The 26,518-nt window shown below is 39.2% G+C and overlaps 1 protein-coding gene across 3 annotated transcripts in view; it reads left to right on the top strand.

Moving 5' to 3' along the window:
• Positions 1–26,518, top strand: part of cpq.L (carboxypeptidase Q L homeolog) — a 253,118-nt gene that overhangs the window by 98,506 nt on the left and 128,094 nt on the right. For all 3 annotated transcript variants that reach the window (XM_018266440.2, XM_041565425.1, NM_001092082.1), the window contains 1 exon segment: positions 15,744–15,951. In XM_018266440.2, coding sequence (XP_018121929.1) covers positions 15,744–15,951 — 208 coding nt within the window.

Genomic DNA, 26,518 nt, shown 5'->3' with positions numbered 1-26,518 from the left:
CAAGGGTAGGCCACGCTGAACTGAAGCCCTGCTGCAGTATGGTGGGTTGGAGAGCAATACCTACATTTACAGAAAATTGGACTATAAAGGAGAACAGAGCTTTCTTTAGGGGGTGCAAGCAGGACCGGCATTGTGTCGGACCTCAAAAATGAGCAGTTGTTTGCAGAAGAAATGTGAAGAATCGTATGTGCCCCCTGAAAAGGGCTTTCAGCTATAGACTAGTTTGTTTAAAGGAGAAGGAAAGGCTTTGTGCACTTGGGGGTGCCAAATGTTAGGCACCCCCAAGTGATTGTATTGACTTACCTGAAACCCCGGGCCGGTGCTCCTATCAGCAGAAAACTGCACCGGGCCGGGTGATTATACCAGTGAGCACCACGTAGCGATCCTCTTCCGGCTTCTTCTTTCTTCAAATTTTCCAGGCCAGACGCATGCGCAGTTGAACGAAATTAGGGATGCAACGAATCCACTATTTTGGATTCGGCCGAACCCCCGAATCCTTCACGAAAGAATCGGCTGAATACCGAACCGAATCCTAATTTGTATATGCAAATTAGGAGTGGGAAGGGGAAAACATTTTTTGCTTCCTTGCTTTGTGACAAAAAGTCACGCAATTTCCCTCCCACCCCTAATTTGCATATGCAAATTAGGATTCGGCCGAATCCGAATCCTGCTGACAGGCCGAATCCTGGCTGAATCCCGAACCGAATCCTGGAATGTTAGGCACCCCAAGTGATTGTATTGACTTACCTGAAACCCTGGGCTGGGTTCCTGCCCCGATAGGATCTTACTATACAGATTATTCTAAAACAGGTGCTTCTGTCCCAACAGGACCTTGCATTAGTTAAAGGAGAAGTAAAGGCTTTATGTGCTTGGGGGTGCCAAATGTTAGGTACCCCCAAGTGATTGTATTGATTTACCTGAAACCCCAGGCCGGTGCTCCTATCAGCAGAAAACTGCACCGGGCCGGGTGATTATACCAGTGAGCACCACGGAGCGATCCTCTTCTGGATTAAATTCCTTTGAATCGTTCGATTATTCCTTTGATATTCAAAGTCGAAGATTTTTAATTCGCCAGTCGAATATCGAGGGTTAATTAACCCTCGAAATTCGACCCTTAATACATCTGCCCCTTAAGGTATGGAGACCCAGATTACAGAAAGATCCCTTACCTGGAAAACCCCAGGACCCGAGCATTCATAGATAATAGATCCCATATCTGTAGTAGGGCTCCATGCTAGTTTTCTATAAAGCTCCAAATTACAGTAACGCCCTCTGGATAACAGGTCTCATACCTGTATATGCCATTGTAAAGGAAAGTATTCATGTATTTACTTTTGTATTATAGCTGATTTACCCATGCCTTAAATTAAACTTCTCTGTACGAGGGACAATTTGCTGTAGGTTTTATGTAGAAAGAAAAATCATAAATCTCTGCCAGCACAGGCTTGCATGGCACTCAATGCAATTCTATGGGGGAAAGTTGAGGGTAGTGATTTGACATTGCAGGAATGTCATCCACATCAGAGAAGCTAAAGCAGAATTAAGGGTCAGTGCTAATATAACAGCAAATAAACAGCTGAGGGATCATGCACACAATAAACAGGTGCACAGAAAAGAAAACAGACCTCACCCACTGGTGTAAAGCTGCGACACGCATTGTGCACTTGCATTTTCTCCGAATTGGACCATTTGTGTTCATACAATGACAAGCAGTATTTTATTCTCCCGAGCGGCACCGATCTTAAAGCTGCAGACACAGCCCATAAACAAAAGTGAATACATTTCATGGCACATGGCTTGTATTAGCCCCAAGTCAGTGTTTGCATTAACATGAACATACAAGTGGGCATGCAACTCACTCCGTCGGACCACAAGTTGCCTATCATTCTGTAACCTTGTGCCATTCTATGGAAACAATTGCTCCTTTCTTATTTTACATCATTTTCCCTTTGTCTAATGCCATTGTTTCAAATGATATAAGGTTCTTAAAGGGTGCTACAGAGGTGTATGAAACCCACAGTCGCTTTATGATTCCCATCTGCTAACTAGTAATTAGCCAAATACGGTGAAGTCTTCCGCGCATGTACGGCCTCAGTCTCAGCTCTGATTTTATATGATGAATGGCGATTGCGGTGTAACAGGTTTTGTAACTGATCAAATAACATTTTGTTCGTAAAATTGTCAGCATTTTTCAGTTGTGGGACACGTTATAAATAAGCAAAGGTGTGCATTAAATCCTTTAGTATAAATATTTAGTATATATATTTTTAAGTGGGAAAAACTAACATCAGTTGGAACTACAAAAGAAGAGATGAAACACTCTTGGGAAGAAACATACACTTTATTACATTTTGTATTGCAGGTATAGGGTTTAGGTGTTTCAATTATTTTTTAGTAGACTTAAGGGATAGAGATCCAAATTTCCAAAAGATCCCTTATCCGAAATAAACTAGTTCCAGAGCATTCTGTAAAACAGGATCCATACCAGAGCCGGGCCACACTGGGTGGGCGCCCTAGGCAACCTGGGCCGACGCTGCGCCGACTGTGTGCGCATGCGCAAATTAACGCCGGCGCGCATGCGCGTGTTAACGTCAGCGCGCATGCGCAGAAGCGTCAATCGACGTGCGCAGAAGCATCAATCTCCCGCAGGAAGACGGGGAGTGAGAGGACCGGACATGGGGTAGGCGACAGAGCAGGTACGTGCCTGGCGCCCCCCCAGCTTTGCGCCCTAGGCACGTGCCTACTCTGCCTACCCCTAGTTCCGGCCCTGTTCCATACCTGTACTATTACAAGAAAGGTGCAAAATAGGAAATATTGCTGTTAGACTAATAGGGAAGGAAACAAACTGCACAAATAATATACAGTAGAACCCCCATTTTTTCGTTTTTCAGGGGACCAGGAAAAAATTATGTAAAATCCGGGAAAATGTAAAATCAGGGAAATGTGTTCCAGTAACTTTTTCTTCAAGTACTGAAAGGATATAAGCACAGGAGTCCGTTTTATTTTGAGATACAATATTTACTGTGTTAATAACAAGGGTTAAACATGCAGTGTTAATGTTACACTATGGGGGGCATGTGCAAGAGTCTGTCAATCACACACACAACCTAAAGCAATAAGTGATTGGTGCAGATCTGTATAAGGGGCAGACCAATTGGAATTGACCATTTACAGGCAGAACCATGGCCAAAATATACATCTGGTTAGTATTTTAAACTTCTTTATTTCACAAATAGTAAAATTCATAGAGGGAAAAAAGCAGTTTTTGGGAACATCAGGACAACATTTTGATGTAAAATTCAGGAAAACATTACTTAAAATCAGGGAAATGCAACCATTGAAATGCATTATAAATTGGTGGGACCACAAATAAAAAATTTTAAATGCGGGGAAACTTAAAATCAGGGGACTTAAAATCTGGTTTCAATGTAATAGAAAATAAAATATGAATTGGACAAATTTGCTCATTCCCGTTTTTGTCCTATTTAATTTTATTTATCTAGATTGGACAGTCTGCATTCTGATGTCCAGTGTATCCAATCAAAACTGAGGGTGGACACAGTAGCTCTCATTTTGCAAACAGACAGAAAGGAGTCGCACAATCCCAAAAATAAAAATTGCCAAATTTGTTTTTTGTTTCTTTTTAAAAGAAGTCACAGACATGCAGATTTTATGTAGAACAAAAATCTCTTGCCTATAATGCTTCTCAGGGAATCTTTATCTGTAATAATAAGCTCAATTTAGGTTATTATTAGCTCCACTAAGCTCCATTTATAAAGATATATTTTAAAGATTTTACAGATAATTCATGGCTTTTGTGTATTATAACCTATACTGTTTACCCTCAAGTTTTATACAGCTCATGGAGCTCAGGTGACTTCTAACAGTTTTATTCATTTTAAAAGGGGTTAATTGTTTGTTATTATGCACATGTTTCATTGGGTCATATGTTATATATAAATACTGCAGTTGAGGATATCACTGCTGCTTGTAAAGGGAATACTGTATTCCCTGTTATAGACATAGATGTTTTTGACCAGTAAATGCTAACTGCTGATTGGTTGCTATGGATTTCTGCCCCTTAGCAAATTTATTGCCATTTATTGTATAACCCTCTAAAAGAATATTAAAATTCAAGGATGATTACTCTTATAAAGGGCAAGATCCTCATTATTTTTACTAAACAGATGATGAATCTTTTTGTAAAGTGGATCTTCCTACCTTCAGTCGACAAGAAAATCATGTAAACATTAAATAAACCCAATAGGCTGGTTTTGCTTCCAATAAGGATTAATTATATCTTAGTTGGGATCAAGTACAAACTACTGTTTTATTATTACAGAGAAAAAGGAAATCATTTTTAAATTTTTTGATAAAATGGAGTCTATGGGAGATGGACTTTTTGGATAACGGGTTTCCAAATAATAGATCTGTACCTGTACCCATATATTTATGGTTCTTGTATATTTTAAGAATATATTTTACAGTTTATTGATGACATTTGCAAATTATCTATGTTAATAGAATAACAGTTATGGGACTTGTTATCCAGAATGTTCGGGACCTGGGGCTTTCCAGATAACAGATCTTTCCGTAATGGGCATCTTCAAACCTTAAGTCTACTAGAAAATCATGTATTGTAAACATTAAATAAAGCCAATAGGCTGGGTTTGCCTTCAATAAGGATTAATTATATCTTAGTTGGGATCAAGTACAAACTACTGTTTTATTATTACAGAGAAAAAGGAAATCATTTTTAAAATTTTTGATTATTTTATTATAATGGAGTCTATGGGACATGGCCTATCTGTACTGTAGAAGGTTGATCCAGGGTGAAATTAAAGTTACAGCTCAGATGCAGCTTTGATATATATTTTTTTTTACCCACTTAAGTGACTGAAGCATGTTGCTTTTGCCTCCTCGTTGATCAAGAAGAATAGAAGAGGTTTGGGAGGGATCAAGGTTTTATCCTCAAACTTGCTACGGCTCCCAGTAGTATGTAAGAACCATCGCATACTAGTATGGTAATTTATGTTAGCATTGTATTGTGATGGGGGATGCAATGTTTGCATTAGTAATGGTTTGTTGAAGCTAAATAATGGAGCTCTCAGTCAACATTCCAATTCTACAGATGGATACATTTTTACTATATCTCTTAGGGCAGGGGATGAGCTCTTGTTCTGAGTGCTTGTAATAGAGTGCCTTGAAACTGAAAATATATCACAGAATTTTCAGAAATTTAGTCAAAAAACAAATACTGCCTGCTGAATTCCCCTTCTTAAGGAGACTGCTTAATGAACAAATGTCCATCCTTTTAACCCTTATTTATTAATTAAGACTTAGGGGGTTATTTATCAAGGTCTGAATTTATCTCGATATCGGCTGCTACAAACCCCGATCTAAGCCGCTCGGGTTTTTAATGCTTATTTATTATTACATTTTCCCGAAAATGTGCTTTTTGGAAACAGAAAGAGGGACAAAAAGACTTGGCGCGCGTAGCGCTGCAATTTTTTGACCATGCCCAATTTTGAGGCCACACCTCCTAATTACCATGTCCATTTTACAAAATTTGGTAGGTTATGAACGTTTGAACACATTTCTATATTTTTATATGTTATTACACTATTGCTAATGAAGGTGAATTGCCCTTTAAGCTGTGAGTGTTCGTTATTATCTTATCTAAAACTGTTACAAAAGTATCTTAAGTTTGAATTATGGGCTCTCTGCCAAGAGCCAATTAAGTTAGAAACATTGTATCTTTTTCTGGCTGTTCAGCGCAGCAGATCAAAGAGAAACTCGGGAAATGTCAGTACAAATACGGGACTGCGGGTTGAGCTGTCAAAAGCGGGAATGTCCCGCTCAAACGGGACAGTTGGGAGGTATGTAGAGGCGCTCATTACATTCTGTAGGACTGTACAGTAAGATATACTGAACATAAACTAATACAAATGCAGTGATGTTTACAATGGTGTAGAGCCCTACAAACTAAAGCAAAATTATTTTCAAAGATACACATAAAGGGGCAGTAAAAAGTAGCCTATAGCAACCAATCATATGGTGATTGTTTCCATTACTATATACGTATACTAAATAATCCTGTAAAGTTATTCCTTTTAATGAAACCTTCCACACTGCTATTACTGGCCCTTTAATTTTAGATCCACACACCAGGAATTCTCTCATCTTTCACATTATAAACAAGTCTAATGACGGAGAAGTCGTCTCTGAGATGAGAAAGTCCTCCACTTCACAAAACCATCTGTAAACCACCGAAAGCAATTACCATACTGTCATTAATAATTGAGAGATTTAGGTAAGCAATTATCACATTCAGTTAGAAATCTCAGCCCCTCATATTCAGATGCAGAGAACCTGATTTCTGGAAAGGCAGTATTATATTTTATTCTAATTAGCCTTCCCATAGGGAACAATACTAAAGCAAATGCCCTAAGCTTGAGGAAAACCCAGCACTCCTTTAAAAATGGCATTCTGGGAATCTTAATTAAAAATAAAAATGGATGTATAATAACTAGGGGACCGGTCTTTTTTCCTTGTTAATTGTCACGTGCAACAAATTCTTGTCCTATCAGTTCCTTATTCACTTTTGGTCCCTCTCTCTGTGCCAGTATCACTATTGATCTATTGACTATTGTACATGTATGGAACCTGTTATCCAGAATGCTCAGGACCATGGGGTTTTCTGGATAATAGATCTTTCTGTAATTTGGATCTTCATTAGTGATTTGCCAGACACGAATGCCGCAAGCAGTGACAGTTCACCGTGAAAAATCCGTGCGTCAAAATTATTCAAACGCCCATCGACTTTAATGTATTTGGATCAGATAGTCGCGCGTATAAAAATTGTTGCCCACGTCAAAATTGATGCGCATCAAAATTATTTTGACGCCCATCGATTTCAATGCGTTTTGCACAGATTCACCCATCACTAATCTTCATACCCTAAGGGCTCTTACTCACTGGTGTTCTGACCTGCGCTCCCCTGCGTTCCGTTTTTTGGCGTTCAGCCACAGGGGAGCGCAGGAATATACGCATGTCATTATTTCAAATGGGGCTGTACTCACTCAGGTGCGTGTAGGCGCCGAACGCAGGAAAAATGCAGCATGTTGAGTCTCAACCTGCGTTCGGCGCCTACACGCGCCTGAGTGAGTACAGCCCCATTTGAAATAATGACATGCGTTTATTCCTGCGCTCCCCTGCGGCTGAACGCCAAAAAACGGAACGCAGGGGAGCGCAGGTCAGAACGCCAGTGAGTAAGAGCCCTAAGGGGGTTATTTATCAAAGGTTGAGTTTGTGAGGCTTGTGAGGTTTTTTTCTAATGTTTGCACATAATTATAAAAAAAAACCTGAATGTAAAAAACCCAATTGAATGCAATCAGGGAAAAAAACTTGAATACCTCAAATTGATCGAGTTATAGGCAAAAAAAACCTTGAATACTCAAATTTATTCAGTTTTCCAGCACAAACCACGGCAAAAAATGAAAATCATGAAGGCAAAAAACATTTTCATATGGTTAAAGGGACCTCTGCCATTGACTTCTAAAAATTCTATTTTTTTTGACAAAACTCACATTTTTAGAGAAAACACAACTCAAACTTTGATAAATAACCCCCTAAGTCTACTAGACAATCAATTAAACATTAAAGAGGTTTTTCACCTATGAGATAACTTTAAGTATGATGTAGACCATTTGCAATTGGTTTTCATTTTTTATTATTGAAGGTTTTTGAGTTATTTCGTTTTTTTCAGCAGCTCTTCAATTTGCATCTTAAAGGGATACTGTCATGGGAAAAAATTTTTTTTTCAAAATGAATCAGTTAATAGTGCTGCTCCAGCAGAATTCTGCACTGAAATCCATTTCTCAAAAGAGCAAACAGATTTTTTTATATTCAATTTTGAAATCTGACATGGGGCTAGACATTTTGTCAATTTCCCAGCTGCCCCATGTCATGTGACTTGTGCCTGCACTTCAGGAGAGAAATGCTTTCTGGCAGGTTGCTGTTTTTCCTTCTCAATGTAACTGAATGTGTCTCAGTGGGACCTGGATTTTACTATTGAGTGTTGTTTTTAGATCTACCAGGCAGCTGTTATCTTGTGTTAGGAAGCTGTTATCTGGTTACCTTCCCATTGTTCTTTTATTTGGCTGCTGGGGGGGGAGGGAGGGGGGTGATATCACTCCAACTTGCAGTACAGCAGTAAAGAGTGATTGAAGTTTATCAGAGCACAAGTCACATGACTTGGGGCAGCTGGGAAATTGACAAAATGTCTAGCCCCATGTCAGATTTCAAAATTGAATATAAAAAAATCTGTTTGCTCTTTTGAGAAATGGATTTCGGTGCAGAATTCTGCTGGAGCAGCACTATTAACTGATTCATTTTGAAAAAATTTTTTTTCCCATGACAGTATCCCTTTAAGCAATCTGGTAATTATGGTCCAAATTAATGTAGCAACCATGCATTGATTTGAATAAGAGACTGGAATATGAATAGGAGAGAGGCCTGAATAGAAGGATCAGTAATAAAAAGTAACAATAACAATACATTTGTAGCCTTACAGAGCATTTGTTTTTCAGAAGGGAGTCAGTGATGCCCATTTGTAAGCTGAAAAGAGTCAGAAGAAAAGGGCAAATAACTATAAAACTATAATAACAAACCCCAAGAACAAACCCCTAAAAGGCTTACATCCCACAGGTAGTGTAGGGCAAGCAGAGAATGGCACACACAAGCAGCACTGAGTAAGCAGAGAATGGCACACACAAGCAGCACTGAGTAAGCAGAGAATGGCACACACAGGGAGGGAAGGCAGAACAGAGCAGGAGACAGGGAAAGCTCTCAGTCTAATATGTACTACATACAGTGACACAGTGCTGGTGCCCCATTAGCATTTTGTATAAAGTGTGAACAGGTGAACAATGTGGGCAGTTTCAGTCTGGATCTCAGGTGTGAACAGTACAGGATTTTAGGATATAAACAATAGAGGTGTCACAGGTGGGAACAATACAGGGGATTAGAGTCTGAATTTGAGGTTTAAACAATGCCGGGGCTAGTTAATATCTGTAGTGATACCTTTTAAATCTTACATATATATATATAAGCAGACACATAGTTACATAGTTAAATTGGGTTGAAAAAAGACAAAGTCCATCAAGTTCAACCCCTCCAAATGAAAACCCAGCCTCCATACACACACCCATCCCTACTTTTAATTAAATTCTATATACCCATATCTATACTAACTATAGAGCTTAGTATCACAATAGCCTTTGATATTATGTCTGTCCAAAAAATCATCCAAGCCATTCTTAAAGGCATTAACTGAATCAGCATCACAACATCACCCGGCAGTGCATTCCACAACCTCACTGTCCTGACTGTGAAGAACCCCCTACATTGCTTCAAATGAAAGTTCTTTTCTTCTAGTCTAAAGGGGAGGCCTCTGGTACATTTATCCACTTTATGGGTAAAAAGGTCCCCTGCTATTTGTCTATAATGTCCTCTAATGTACTTGTAAAGTGTAATCATGTCCCCTCGCAAGCGCCTTTTTTCCAGAGAAAACAACCCCAACCTTGACAGTCTACCCTCATAATTTAAGTCTTCCATCCCTCTAACCAATTTAGTTGCACTTAGTCTCTACATCATGTGGGCGGCCACAGAAGGGGGGGGGGCAGTTGGATAGCCCTGATATATATCATCTTTCAGCTATGGAGGATTCTGGAAGTTAGTTGAGCAATAGCTGGACGACCATAGCTTGGCTGCCCCCGCTGTCCTTTCCTTCCATAGAAAAAAAAAATCTCTAGGTCGTTCAAGAAAAAAAAACGGAAGAAGCATTACGTTCTGAGAAACAAATGACTCCAACTTTATCTGTCAATTGACAGGTAGGCAAGAGAATGACTGAAGCTTGACATTTTTTAAATTAGTTTTCAGTTAATGGGACGCTGTTTTGCAAGCATATGTGTCAGGTATTATTGGTGCAATAAAAATGTTCCTACAGTAAACCATTTTCTAATGAGATTTTTCTAAGAGTTTTCTCTGCTTTCAATTATCTTGGTAAATAAAAAGTCAAAAAGTGTGTCTGCTCCAATTCTGCTTAACAGGAGTTTGTATTAATTTGCCAGTCCTTGCATGAATAAACTCGTGCTGATTTTATTTCCAGCTTTCATCTTAAATTAATCCTCTCTTTCTCTTATTGCAATAGTTATGGCCAAATGAAACAAAACAGCCCTTAAAGGAGAACACCAACTATTTCTGCTCCTAAAGGCCATTGCAAGTGCAATTAATCAATGGGTTTCAATTCACCCCAGTCCAATCACACATAAACTTTGATTAATGTATGTTAATGAGAATAATGAAATAGGCGTTTGATTGGTTGGTAGGGTTTAAAAATTCCTTGTTGGCCCAGTTCCTCAGTGATTCTTTCTCCTTTAATGGGGTGCACGTCACATCATGTGTTCACCTTCACATGATTTTCCAAACAGCATACAAAGAGTTTCCAGCACTCCCAATTATAGTAAAACCACCAGGAAAACTCCCGCGGTGGGCTCTTCTGCTCACCCAATTATTTGCCTTGTATTGTCTACACTGTACCACAGCCATTCCACCATTTCTAAGAGAGAGAAGAGAGGAAATGGAGGGAAGAATGGATAATAATATGTAAGGTGAAGTGATTAAAATAACAAAGAAAGAAGAAAAGTGAATGAAGGAAAAAAAGGAAAAATAATTTGGAGAGTGGGCCTGCATTTAAAGGTTTTCTGGTGGGCCCCAGACATCCCAGTCCAACACTGCCCTCCTACCTTTCACATCTACCTTGCAGCGGGCCCTTAGCTCTGGTTTTCCGTGGGGCCCTTCCTCCCCCAGTCGGACACTGGGGTTTATTGAGTTGGGGCACATGTTACTGCATTAGCTCAGTTTTAAGAAGTTCTCCTTCTACCATCCTGGCTGATGTAGCTTCAGAGTTATTGGCTGAAGTAATTGGTTACTCATGGAAAATAATATTGGTAGTTCCGATTTGCAAGTAACATTACTTAATTCAAGTGCGCTCATTTTCCATTACTGCTTCTAGGCTTCCATTGCTATTGCTGTCATGACAGGCAGTGATTATACTCCTTGGACCACCAGCCTGTAGTAAGGCAACTTTATTAGTTGATATTTCCCTACTGTTGGCTGGTGCTTTGTTAATATATCCCTGCTGCCTCCCTATTGGCTGTGGTGGTCATGGCAGTATGTAAGGTTAATTTTGGACAAAAGCTTATTTGAAGAGATCGTCTGGATGCCCTTTGTTATACAAGTATAGGATCCATTATCCAGAAAGCTATGAATTACAGGAAGGCCGTCTCCCATAGACTCCCATTTAAATAAATATATATCCTTGTAATAGAAAAGCAGTACTAGATCCCAACTAAGATATAATTAATCCTTATTGGAGGCCAAACAATCCTATTGGGTTAAATGAATGTTTAAATGACTTTTTTTTAGTAGACTTGAGGTATGGAGGTGCAAACTAGGGAAAAATCCCTTATCCGGGAAATCCCCATGTCCAGAACATTTTAAATAACAGGTCCCATAGCTGTAATACTACGTTTGCCCACAATGCACTTTTTTCAGCAGGCCCACGTAATTGTATTCACAAATAACCTGTATAAATCTTTGTGCCCTATTAGAGCATACAAAGATTTGACTTGGGTATTAAATTGTGAACCAGTGGGCTCAACTTTAATCTGCTATGTAAGGGTCAGCATAAGTGAAGACCTGTAATGTCCAAAGGCATGCCCCTTAGAGCACCTAGAAGTGCATGGCACAACAGGGGACATGCACTTTTTAAGGTTAGTTATAATTACAGGGCTAAAATACCGATTAGCCTCCACCTCCCCTGACGTGTCCTGACATCGCAAACATGCGTGTGACATCACCAGTCATTTCAATTAGTAGAGAACAACTGGTCGCCATCTTGCCAACCATCAAGAAAGAAAGAGCCGCCATCTTGCCAATCAGTCCCCGGTCGCCATTTTGCCAACCATTTTCTTGGTGGTTGTCAGATGCTAAGGACAAGTCAGGGTTGGGGTTACACTTCTTTTTTACATCACTGACGAAGGGCAGGTAGGAGGCCTCTGAAACGTTTGATTTGTACTCTACAGAATAAATATTTGGAGGTACTTTGGGTACACTGAATGAAATTGTAAGAGTGCATCTTTTTGTCTTTACTTCTGGATAACCCTCATGCCGAGTCACGTGACTGTAAGAAACCTACTAATTATTCTTCATTCTTTTGCTGGATGTTATAGGAAGGCACGGTGCATGTACCTGCTCTGTTGACATGTGGGTGTCATCTTGTGGCCGTTACTACCCATTACCCACTATACATAAATGAGCCCTATGGTTGTTGGTTGTATGCATCCAAAGTGAAAGCACAAAGGATAGAATTTGCATTTTGTAAGGTAGGTGCAAATGGGCCGAGATGTGGTTATTCCACTGCCCGTCCCACTCGACAGTAACGATTGGTCTGATATTAGAGCACTTTAGACTAAGGGCTTACCCTGGTGGTCTAGCGGGGACGCCCGCCGATATCTCCCAGTTCTCTATGGCGTACACACCTGCTCACTTCAGGGTTTACGTGCCTGGCTCGTGACATCATCACACTGAGTGGCGCGATATTCAAATATTTAAATGGGCTTTGAGCTCAAACTCATTGCCCGTTGTTAGGTCTAACTCGTTCGTTTCTGGTGCGATTTATGTCCTGTTTGATTGCTGTTTTGACCCTTGCCTGCCTGACTACTCTGAACTCTGCTTATCCTGATCCTTGCCTGCCCGACTATTCTGATTCTGCCGGTATTGACCCTTGCCTGCCTTACGATTATTTGAACTCTGCCTGCACCGACCTGGCCTGTCTGACCTTGCTTGAACTCTGCCCGCACCAACTGTGGCCTGCCTGACTACGCTTTTGTCTATTCCTAGAACTGTGCCTTCCATCCAAAACCTTGCTAACAACCCTGCCCCTTTGCCAGTCCAGAAAGAACTCTTGCTTGGCTCTTCTCTTATTGATTAGCGGAGGGCTCCTCCCGAAGTGAAAGGCGGCTGCTACAGGCAGAACAGAGCCGAGACCAAGGAGCCTAGCACCTGTTCTGGATTTAGGGAGCCGATCGTGACAAAGACTCACAATCAATATGAACAAATTACACTGAGCCTAGTGTTTTGGAGAAGTGGAGGCACATGCAGTTCCAGGAAAGCCAGTGATCTCACACATGCTCTATATTAGAGGCTGCTCACACAGGAGACGGAAATATGACATAACTGTGCATGTTGGTACAGAATATTCCAGTGTTCTAACTAAATAATCACTCATGTGGACAAAATGTATCCTAGGAAGTTACATAAGCCTGGATCAATTTATTAGATGTTAACAAACTAACCTTTAAACAAGAAAAAACATATTTAGAAGTAGAGTGTATAATTTGTTTATGTGTATCTTCCTTTGAACAGACAGTACAATATCTATACTTTTATTTCTGGGTATAAAGAAAATTCATTCTGTGCCTTTGTACAGTGCAAGTTGGACAAGTAGCTGAGCTTTCAAACTATTTCCATTCAATTAGTTGATTAGCCTTTATAGAACATACTGGTAGCTGTGCATGTTATACAAAAGACTATGGGGCAAATTCACTAAAGGGCGAATTTTTGTCTGCAAAGGAATTCACTACACTTTACGGCACTTCGCCAGGTGCAAATTCACTACCACTACGCTTATTCACTAAAATGCGTCTTGGCAGCCAAACGCTGGCAAAGTTCCGCTAGTGTTAATTGGTTGGTGTGAGCATATAATAGAAAACTTTCGCTAACGTTCATTTCCGCCTATCGAAACTTCGTTAGTACACTTGCAGTTAGGTCAATTTGAATAGGGCGGGTACATATAAGTCATATTATATTATTATTATTAGGGATGCACCGAATCCAGGATTCTGTTCGGGATTCGGCCTTTTTCAGCAGGATTTGGATTCGGCCGAATCCTTTTGCCTGGCCGAACCGAATCCGGCTCCTAATTTGCATATGCAAATTAGGGGAGGGAAATAGTAATAATAAAGTAATAAAGGTTTTCCTCTTCCCACCCCTAATTTGCATATGCGGATTCGGTTCGGTATTCGTCGAATCTTTCGCGAAGGATTCGGGGGTTCGGCCGAATCCAAAATAGTGGATTCGGGGCATCTCTAATTATTATAAGTCAAATATATGTCTTTATTAGAGATGTGAGGTGCAAATGCTTGAAGTGGCCACTTATTCCAAATGTCCAAAGAAGCAAAATAAAGACAAAAGATCCTCTAATGCCCAAGACATGAGCTCACCCTAAAACAAATGTGTCATGGTAAAAAAATTGTAAAACAAACATTTTTATTATTTACAACTTTTAAAGACAATCCTGCCTTAAAATTTGAAAAAAGGCCAGCATTTTTTTTTAGAACTTTTATGACTTTTCGGCATACAGGATATGATGTCACTGACATGAGATTGAGGAGGATGTAGCTTCATCTTATCAGTTCACCAGGTCTTAACTGGTGAAGGAAACTCTGGTGAAAGAGGTAACGTTCTGTAAAATTTGCGCTTTACTGAATTTGCGGAGTAATGATCGCCTGAGCAAAAATGCGCTTGACAATAGGGCGGGAAACTGCGCTAGCGACGGTCTCTTTTTCGCTTGCGAATTGTCGTCTACGCCTGTTAGTAAATTGGCGATGTCCCTGTGGATTGTAGTTCTGGGGAATTTTCGCTAGCGACAGCCACTTCGCCATTTAATAAACGTACCCCTGTGTAGACCATAGGCAGGCTGGGTCCGTAGGCTTTGCAATTGTCTGTTGCACTTTCCCCACAGGTGTAAATGAGGCCATAGTGTGTTTTTTTGCCAGTGTTATGGATTCAGCACTTAACTCCCAGAATTGAAGTATGTGAAGAACTGGACATGGGTCTTCGTTTGTCGGCCATGTCCCCTACCCTTTATTCATGTAAATTTTCATCATCGCAATCTGAGCAATGGAGATTTGCGCATGGGAAATTTAAAAAACAATTGTATCTCCTGTGCATCCCCAGTGTTTTTGAACAAATGTGGATGTGGTTGGGCAGCATGCCGCCCCCTAAAATCCTGCCGCCCTAGGCCCAAGCCTTGGTGTCCTCTCCACAGATCCGGGCCTGGTCTTCCCATTATAAAATAATGAATTATATGTGCACATTTTGGCAAAAGTCAACTGTTCTTGATGTAAGGTTGATTTGGTTGTGGCATCTGTCCTTCCATAACTCTGATTATTCTATATATATTATTTGATATGACATTATCAGCATGGCACGGGTGCTTTCGACTAATAAAGCTGCGTGTTTATAACAAGTTCAGCAGCTGTTCTGAACCCAGATGCTACAGTAACTTAAGCTGAGCAGACCAGAAATCCAGGAAATCCGAACATATGGTGTATACCATTAACAGGACGAGTGAACTGCTGGCATTTTATGTGCTTTCCATGGGTATTAAAATAAAAAAGAAGCCATAATTGACCGATGATTCCCGATATGTTTGGTGACAGACCTGATCTACTCCTCACAACAAAACTAGTTGAAACTAATATGTTTGCTTTCAAATGCTTTGAAACAGGTAACAAATTGTACTTACTGATCAGTCAATATTAATTACTAGATCTATTGCAAACTGTGCATTTTTGTTTCACTACCTGTAATGCTGTATGTCCTTTCCTTTACAGCCCCCACACTGGTTGGCAGTGGTATGAGAACGATGTGCCAAAAATCCCAACTGCCTCCATTACAGTGGAAGATGCAGAAATGCTGTCTCGTATGGCATCCCGAGGGCTCAAGATTGTTATCCAGTTAAAAATGGGAGCTGTTAATCATCCTGACGCAGATTCCTATAATACTGTGGCAGAAATCGTTGGGAGCAAATATCCAGAACAGGTACAGTAAGGCATTTACTAAATACAGATATGGGACCTTTTACCCAGAATGTTATGGACCTTCTGTTTGATGGATCTTACCGTAATTTGAATCTTCATAAGTATAGGGGGTTGTTTATTAAAGGTCGAGAAGTGTCTTCAGGAAAAATTCAAGTTTTTCAAAGGGTAGTTTCACTAAAACAATAGAATTTTTCGGGATAAAAGAAGGCTTGAATTTTTCGAGATTTATTATGCCGCAAAGCTGCTAAAAATACTCCAGCTAAAACCTGTTGAGGTCATGTAGAAGTCAACGGCAGAACCATTTGAAGATGTTTTTTTGCCTTCATGATTTTTTTTTACTGTGGTTTCTACTCGAAAACTAAATAAATTTGAGTTTTCTAGGTTTTTTAGCCTATAAACTTGAAGAATTTGAGCTATTTGAGTTTTTTACCCAATCGTATTCAATCAAGCTTTTTTACATTGAGGTTTTTTCATAAATAAGCAAACATTTGGGTTGTGAGTTTATTCCAGGTAGAAAAAACCTCACAAACTTGACCTTTGATAAATAACCCCCTAATTCGGAGCTTTCTGGATAACGAGTTTCCGGATAATGGATCCCATACCTGTACCCCTAATATCGGAATAAAAAACATTCTCACCCAACACACCTTGACTGTGGGGGATTCTACACTATCATTCCGCACTATAATTACTACAATTATAACACTACTTTGCTTGGGCATCTGACCAACAGTCATTTCTTTTTTGTCCTTTTTTGTCCATTTCTCTGTTATGGGACTAATGTCACCTGCTAATATTTACATGGAACAATATGAGCAGTTACCTATCACTTAGCTCTTGGGTGGCCCCGCTGTGTTTTGCAGATGGTGCATAGACCATTGCTCACTAACCTTTATTCAGTTGATTTATTTTAAGAGTGATCATCTTTGTACTACTCTGTTTTGCAAACCCACACTATTTTTCATGCTAATTAACATGTGCCTAAATTAATCTCTAGGGGATCTTAAACCTTCATTTATCTGTAGGTGATACTCAACTGTTTTGGCTAATAAACCACTTAGAGGTGTGAGATGTTTGACCTTTTGTGAAAGAAAGGCTGCTCTCTCAGGGATACCTCTACACAATGAGATAAATCAGGATTTATTGCAGCCTAAGACCAGCCGGCTAAGGGCTCTTACTCACGAGCGGTTGTGGCTGCGCTCCCCTGCGTTCCGTTTTTCTGCGTTCAGCCGCAGGGGAGCGCAGGAATAGACGCATTACATTTTTTCCAATGGGGCTGTACTCACACAGGTGCGTGTAGGCGCCGAACGCAGGTTGAGATGCAACATGCTGCATTTTTACTGCGTTCGGGACCTACAGGCGCCTGTGTGAGTTCAGCCCCATTGGAAAAAATGTAATGCGTCTATTCCTGCGCTCCCCTGCGGCTGAACGCAGAAAAACAGAACGCAGGGGAACGCAGCTACAACCGCTCGTGAGTAAGAGCCCTAAGGAAATGGGCCTTTGATTTTCACTAGTCTTTCTCTAATGAAACCAATGCCATTTTTAAAGAGGGTTATTTATCAAAGGTCGAGTTTGTGAAGTTTTTTATACTTCGAATAAACTCACAACTCGAATGTTTGCTGATTTATGAAAAAACACGAATGAAAAAAACTCGAATACTCAAATTGATTGCGTTATCGGGGTGAACAACTGGAATCACTTGAATTTATCGAGTTTTCAAGAAAAACCCGAACATCGTGAAGGCTACAAACATCTTAATATGGCTCAAGGGACCTCTGCCATTGACTTCTTCATGACCTTGACAGATTGTAGCCCGAGTATTTTCAGATTTAAGCTATTTCCCGGGTCTGGGCATAATAAATTTAGAAAAATTAAAGTATATTTTTAACCCAGAAAGTTACGTTTTTACTGAAACTACCTTCAAAAACAGCCATTTTTAAAGAGGGTTATTTATCAAAGGCCGAGTTTGTGAGGTTTTTATACTTTGAATAAACTCCCAACTCGAATGTTTGCTGATTTATGAAAAAACTTGAATGTAAAAAAATTTGAATACTCAAATTGATTGCGTTATCGGGGTGAAAAACTGGAATCACTTGAATTTATCGAGTTTTCAAGAAAAACCCGAACATCGTGAAGGCTACAAACATCTTCAAATGGTTCAAGGGACCTCTGCCATTGACTTCTACATGACCTTGACAGATTGTAGCTGGAGTATTTTCGGATTTAAGCTATTTCCAGGGTCGGGCATAATAAATTTAGAAAAATTAGAGGTTTTTACTGAAACTACCCTCAAAAACCACCATTTTTAAAGAGGGTTATTTATCAAAGATCAAGTTTGTGAGGTTTGTGAGGTTTTTTTATACTTTGAATAAACTCACAACTCGAATGTTTGCTGATTTATGAAAAAACTTGAATGTAAAAAATCTCGAATACTCCAATTGATTGCGTTATCAGGGGAAAAAAACTTTAATCACTCGAATTTATCGACTTTTCAAGAGAAAACCTGAACATCATGAAGGCTACAAACATCTTCATATGGTTCAAGGGACATCTGCCTTTGACTTCTACATGACCTTGACAGATTGTAGCTGGAGTATTTTCCGATTCAAGCTGTTTCCAGGGTCGGGGCATAATAAATCTAGAAAAAAGGTTTTTTTTTAAACCCAAAGAATTCGAGTTTTTACTGAAACTACCCTCAAAAACTCGACCTTTGGTAAATAACCCTCAAAGTGTTATTGAGACACTGGAATTTGGTTAAAACAGACTTTCTATCTTTTGTTGACCATTTGGGATATATTTTCTATGTGCACATTGTGGGCCCTCAGATGTCCTTCCATGGTGTATCATTTTTTCACTTTGATATTGAGTTCATGCTACCTGTGACAGGTGCCTTTGATTACCTTTTGGTTTATTTTAATGAACACAAGCTTTAGGGGACAATCCTGAGCAATCCACTTATTGGATTTATTCTAACTTTGAGGGCACTGCAAAGGCAGCGGCGTTGTATATGTCCTAATCCAATCTCCTCGTAAATAGATGTACATCTATAAAAGCTCAGTCCAGTGGTAAATTCTATACAGATCCTTATAGAAAGAGACCTTAAAGACAGCAATGTTTGATTCATTTCCCTAGTAATCATCCTGAACATATTAAGTGGTGACACATGCTAAGATTCGGGGAGATTTAGTCGCCCAGCGACAAATCATCTCTTCTTCGGGCGACTAATCTCTCCGAAAAGCCTTCCCGTCGGCTAAGATGTAAATTGCTGGAGGGATGGCACTCGGAGAGATTCGTTTTCCAAAGTCGCCCGAAGTTTCCGCGTGTGTCACGGGTTAAAAGTGTGTCCCAAGGAAAAAAGTCTACTACATTGGGAACTTTTTTTATTCTTGGTGCAGAGCTGCTCCTTTTTTCTTTTCACATGATGGGTCAGTCATAGGTGATTGGTGATATTCCCTCTCACATGACCTGTCCCAACACACGTGATAGGGTGAGTTCTTTTGCATTTTATCTATTTAAGGTTTTAATCTTATGGCAATAAGGGTCTTGATAAAGGTCTAAGATAGACACTGAAACGTTGACCTGTTTTTAATTGTTCTAATAAGTGGGATTTTTTACATTTTTTTCAAAAGTTCCTGGTGTGCTCCTACTTATTTTGGAATTTCTATTAACATTACTAATTGTGGGTAGCACCTGGGCCATTCGAGGATAAATGGTGTGCGGAAAACTCAAGGATTACTTATATTTATATATATATATATTGTTCACTGGAAATCTCTTGACAAAGATCCCTGTGGGGGATCGAAACGTCGAGCACAATAAATCTATTTTGCACCATGAAGAAAAACCTGTGAGTGTCGCTATTCTTTGCTTATATATATATATATATATATATATATATATATATATATATATATATATATATATATATATATATATATATATATATAAACTGCATGTTGTATTTCAGCTTTTTTATTTTACCCGGGTATGTGATTTTTCATCATTCTCTTTTTCTACTACAGTATCAGTAGAGAACATTGGAGAGAACATTTATTTAAAAAAAAAATTCCGTGCTTTTGACTGATGCTTCAAGATATTTTCCAGCAGAAGTACAAGTATACCCGAAATGTTCTGGCTTCCTTTTTTTTTCAGTCTGTCAATTACTCAGCCCAGCAGAGAAACTGAGATTAAGGTTTTTCTTAAGGCAGCATCCACAGCAAACCAAACAATTACGACAAAGTCGGAAAAATATTATTACAGTGGGACACATGAGTTTAGTACAATTGCTCACCTGTTACAGAACGCAATTTGTGGAGGCCGTGTTATTGGCCCCCGTGCTGCAGTTCAGAGCTGATTGCACTGAAATCTCCCACGGCACAATAACAACTGTGAAATAGTCTCCTTGGGCGTCAGTGAAAGGGCCCTGCCTACAAAATATAAATAACAGTTTAAATTGGAACATTTGGAAATCTTGTTGCTTTTGGTTTGACGTTGTATATTGAGGTAAATATATATTGACAATGAAGCTTACTTTTTCTTATATACTGAACTGGATTAGAGAAAAGGGGACACAAACACAAGTAGGATCTGCACCCCAAATTGTAAGAGATATTACTTTAATTAGGGTGATTGTCCATGCAACTGTTGTTGGGTGTTGTAATTTAAAGGGGTGGTTCACCTTTAGGGTTACTTTTAGTATGTTACAAAATGTCCAAGGTTCTTAGCAACTTTTCAATGGGTTTTTTCATTATTTATTTTTTAGCTTTCTTCTTCTAACTCTTTCCAGCTTTCAAATGGGGGTCACTGACCCCATCTAAAGAAAAACAAATGCTCTGTAAGGCTACAAATGTATGGTTATTGCTACTTTTTAATACAAATCTTTCTATTCAGGCCTCCTTACAACTAGGGATGCATTGAATTAGCAATTTTGGATTCTTCCGAACCCCCGAATCCTCCGCAAAAGATTCGGCCGAATACCAAACGGAATCCTAATTTGCATATGCAAATTAGTGGTGGGATGGGGAACATTTTTTTACTTCCTTGTTTTGTGACAAAAAGTCACGCAATTTCCCTCCCCGTCTCTAGTTTGCATATGCAGATTAGGATTCGGATTCGTTTCGACCGGGCAGAAGGATTTGGCCGATTCCTGCTGAAAAAGGCCCAATCCCAAACCGAATCCTGGATTCGGTGCATCCCTACTTGCAACCAGATTGTTGAAATTGGAAACTAGAGAGCTGCTGAATAAAAAGCTAAATAACTTAAAAAAACGCAAATAATAAAAAATGAAAACGAATTGCAAGTTGTCTCAGAATATCCCTCTCTACATCATACTAAAAGTTAATTTAAAGGTGAACAACCCCTTTTAGAACTGTGAGTGTGCCATCCCTGATGTAAGTCTGTAACTACTGTTTCATCTTTACATTTGAATACTATATATTAAGATATTTTCTGGCCAATGCACCTCCTTTGACCTGTCAAAGCCCATTCTGCCTTGCAATAATATAGTCTTTACCAAGCCAAGCAAGCAATTTGGGTTCCCAGTCGACTTACACGTGTCCTTAGATACCTTGCGTTTCCATCATCAAGTTCTTAGCTAATCTCAACATAAAAACTTTTATTTACAGCATAGGATGAATTTTTGTATTTTCTCCTTTACTGCAAACTGTGGAAATCCCATCAGACTTAACTAGTTAAGTAGATTAATACAACCATAATGTTGCTCATTATATATTTACATACAGCATTATATAGAATGCACAATACGTTTTACTGATAATATCTTTTAAAGTTATTGTTAAGAAGACCTTTATGCAGTTGAATGATATAGAAAAATTGTTTGCGCAGAGCATAATGAGCGCCGGGGGAGGTCAGTCCTTGTTCTGTTAGTTCATCCTTCTAATCATCGTTAATGGTTTCTTGAGTGGTGCTGATTAGCTGATGTTCAAATACATTTGAGTATTGTTAATTCATGTTACCCTTTTGCCCACTTGAGATTGTCTTTCTTTTTGTGATTATCAGATGTGTCTTCCATGCTCAGCGTCATTCCTTTCTTATCTCCTTGAATCAACTCATGTCCCGGAGGGCATAAACGGGCTTTGACTTCACATTACATTTATCAGAAATGTGGTTATTAGGGCCATATTCATATACTAAGCAGCAAGATTCTTATCACTAACATTGAGCACTTGCATTTAACACATGTTGACACTTAAATGTCCTTGCAATATGGCAATGGGAATTGTCTTTGTGGAAAGGAGAGCAGTGCTATAAACAATAAATTCAAAGAACACCAAAGACTTGAAACAACTTGTCTCAAATTCATTTATCATTAGGATTATTGACGTTGTAGTGTGTTGATCTGACAATCACACTCATAGGGGGTTATTTATTATAATCAATTTTTACTGGTTGAGGTTTTTTGGACAAAACCTACATTTTTCATAGAAAAAAACCCCTCAATTTTTTCTAAATTAATTATACCCGGATGCAGCTAAAAGCCAGAATCTGAAAAGCCACCATTGCAGACCGATGCTGAAGTCAATGGGAGATGCCCCTATGCCAGTTTGAAGATACCGTTGTGTGCGCTGGGTTTATCTCGATAATCCTAAAGTTTGTGGTTTTTGGGAGAAAAGTCAGAAAAAATGGTACGATTTGGGTTTTCTCTTGATTCTATAAAGTTTTTTCCCGATCTGAATAATTCGAGTTTATTAAATAAAGCAAAATCTTAGTATGGGAGTTTGGTTGAGCTTTTTTTATTAAAACAATGAGATAAAATAGAGTTTTAGTAAATAACCCCCATAATGTGAATGTTGTATTAAAATATCACTAACTTATAGAGCGTTGGACTGGGAGCCCACTGGGGCTGCTGTCTCAGGGGCCCCCCGCCCCAGCCGCAAAGCCTTCTCCGACCCCCTGCCTGAGCTGCAGCCACCCTCCAGCCCCCCACACTCAGCTCCTTTTTTTTCAAGCTCACAAAAGGGACCTGGTAGGGAGGTCAGGGGCAGCGGCAATGGCTTCATGCAGGGAGCAGTTCTGGGCCGCGAGGCCCCCTGGATTTTTTCCTGGTGTCCCACTGGCCCAGTCCAACCCTGAATTTATAAGAAAAATAACATTCTACAACTTTAGCCAGATAGAGTCTGATTAAGACAGGAAAGAGGCACGATTCAAAGCAGTGATGGACTGGCCTACCGGGATACCAGCAAAACTCCCGGTGGGCCCAGGTGTCAGTGGGCCTATTGTTTCTAAACATTTGGCCTATTTCATGGTCATTCTCTATTTCTTTATGGGAAAGGGAGTCTTAATAATGGACGAATAGAGTATAGTAAGTAGATCTAAAAGACTAGGAAAATAAAGAGGTTAAGTGAGGAGAGGAGGAATAATAGTTTGGAAAGGGGGCCCATGGTCTAAGCTTTTCTGGTGGGCCCCTGACATCCTAGTCCGACACTGATTTAAAGTAAGGAGGGCAATTACTATTTCATATTCTATTTTACAAACATATACATATATTATTATGGGTGCAAAGGTACATTCCATTTTCCTTAGGTAGATAATGACCTAAACAGAACATAAAACAACCTGTAGACTAGCCCAGTGCACACCTTAGTAAATTTAGCACACCATGGTATATGCAAAGGCGAAAAAACGCTTTAATATATTTAAAACTTGGACACAGTGATACATCTACAATACAAACAGTAGCATATATATTACCTGTGTCACAGTGCAAATTAGCAAATCCTCTAAAGCAGATGTGTTGTAAGTAAAAAGTAAAAAAAACAACATTTTGGAAAAGAAAGGAGTCAGAGAAGTCTTAGAGGGTAAATCAAACTGGGGAGGTAAGTAAAGGGACTGGTATCCCGTGTGCCCTACCAGTGGTGTAAAAGCACAATCATTTTAGAACCCACATAAACGTTTGAAATAAGACATTTTTTTTAAATAAAATAATATATTGATACTGCTAGTCAGTATCAGTTAGGGGCAGATTTATCAACGGTCGAGGTGAATTTTTTAATCCAAAAAATTCTAATTTCGAGCTATTTTTTGTGTACTTTGACTAGGGAATAGTCCAAATTCGATTCGAATTTGAAAAAAATTTGAATATCGGAATTTATCTCTTTAAAAATTTGACTTCGACCATTCGCCGTCTAAAACATGCTGAATTGCTGTTTTATTTTATTATTTGGAGTGAATTGGTGGACTTTGAAAAATCAAGGTTTTTTTTTTGGGAAGAACTTTGTTTCGAATGTGCTATTATTTCTATTCGTACAATTCGATTTGGGCCGAATATGGACCTATTCGGCGAAAAAAAAACTTTAATTTAATTTTGGTTGGTCTTTTTGAAATTGAATTTCGAAGTTTTTCAAATTCTAAATTCAACCCTTAATAAATATGCCCCTTAGTGTCCCATTTGGCCCCCAATACCTCCCCCTGCTGCAGTCACAGGGTCCACTTCCTCCATAGTTATGCCCCTGCCTAGGGCCAAAAAGAGAGGTTAATGGTACATGGCGCTGGCTGAAATTAAACAAAAGCCAGGGGAGTTAGCTGACTGATACAATAAAATAAAATTATTGCTAATAAAATGCTTCCCCTATATGAAGATGCAGGTATGGGATACATATGGGAAACCCATCATCCAGAATGCTCCAGATTATGGGAAGACCTTCTCCCATAGACTTCATTTCATCCAAATAATACAAAAATTTTAGAATTGATTTCCATTTTCTCTGTAATAATAACAGTAGCTTTTACTTCATCTTAACTAAGATATAATTAATCCTTATTGGAAAAAAACCCAGCCTATTGGGTTTATTTAGGGGCAGATTTACTAAGCTCGAGTGAAGTATTCGAATTAAAAAAACTTCGAATTTCGAAGTGTTTTTTGGGCTACTTCGACCATCGAATGGGCTACTTCGACCTTCGACTACTACTTCGACTTCGAATCGAACGATTCGAACTAAAAATCGTTCGACTATTCGACCATTCGATAGTCGAAGTACTGTCTCTTTAAGAAAAACTTCGACCCCCTACTTCGGCAGCTAAAAGCTACCGAAGTCAATGTTAGCCTATGGGGAAGGTCCCCATAGGCTTGCCTGTGATTTTTTGATCGAAGGATATTCCTTCGATCGTTGTATTAAAATCCTTCGAATCGTTCGATTCGAAGGATTTAATCGTTCGATCGAACGAATAATCCTTCGATCGTTCGATCGCAGGATTTGCGCTAAATCGTTCGACTTCGATATTCAAAGTCGAACGATTTTAGTTCCTAGTCGAATATCGAGGGTTAATTAACCCTCGATATTCGACTCTTGATGAATCGGCCCCTTAATGTTTACATGATTTTCTAGTAGACTTATGGTATAAAGATCCAAATTATGGCAAGATCCGTTTTCAGGAAACCCAGGTCCCGAGCATTCTGTAAAGCATGTAAAAAGACTCCTACAAATATAAATTGAGGATTCTTTTAGTAATATGCCCCATGTGGGGCTTTACAGAATAAATCATATCCCTTGGGATATGTTTATTTTATTAATGGCCCCTTTGTTACTGTTTTAAAAGGGTTTTTGTATAACGATACTAGTAAAATAGCATACATAGTACTTTCTAACAAAAGTGTTGCCTGGGAGGATTTTTTTTCTTCATATTTCCGTGCCCATTATAACAAAAAGAGCTAGGCATGGATGAGAGGGTGGCTAAATATCATCCCCGGAATGTATCTAAAGGGCTACACCACTGCTTTATAACTCGAACATGCTGTATTCCTTGGGAACCTTTGCATCCCTCCATTAATAATTCCTACAGGGAAGTATTTCTGTACCAATTTAAAGCTTAAAGGGAGCCAACTTGTCAGACACGAAGTGGACTTTAGTTTCACTCACTTATTATTCTTTATAAGTGCAAATCCAAAAATGATTCAAGGAAAAGACGGAATTCACAAATTTCTCTTTAACGAAGCACACTCCCGAGTTAAAGCACCGAGTTGTTCATCCTCCGTATAATGATCTGCAGTGAAGGCTCCTATCTTAGAGATGTTTTAACAGAACAAAGAAGTCCGACATCACAGGTTGTTTGAAAGGGTTTATGCTTTTCTTTCAAGGCTTTTCCTTTGTGCTTTTTTTTTTCCGTTCTATCTTGAATCACAAAGCAAGCTTTGCCTCTAGGATGTACAGTAGTCCATAGACTTCTGCTTAGCTGCTTCTTTATCTGCATGAAGATCGTATTTACATCCTTCTGACGAGATATGGTAGCCTTCCGCTTTAAACTGGAGGTCAATGATAAAAAATGGATTTCATTTCACATCTTACAGTTGGATAAAATTGCATTTATATACAGTTTAATGTTAATTAAACTAAAAATGACCTACTCCCTCGAGGTTAGCTGCACTATAGGAAGACTGGTATTTATAATTAGGGTTCATCTTCAATGTGTTTGCTGTTAGGGAAAATAAAGACAATAAACTATGCGCTTATGGCGTACAAGATTCATATATATATCATATTGCTTTGTTTAACTAAGCAATAAGACAGCAACAGAATAATATGAACACTTGATGGGCTCTGTTCTGTTGGCAG

This window comes from Xenopus laevis, chromosome 6L (genome assembly GCF_017654675.1).
Source record: "Xenopus laevis strain J_2021 chromosome 6L, Xenopus_laevis_v10.1, whole genome shotgun sequence".
In the NCBI taxonomy this organism is placed as follows: Eukaryota; Metazoa; Chordata; class Amphibia; order Anura; family Pipidae; genus Xenopus; species Xenopus laevis.
Note: the sequence above shows the minus strand (reverse complement) of the source record. Positions and strands in the feature narration are given on the sequence as shown.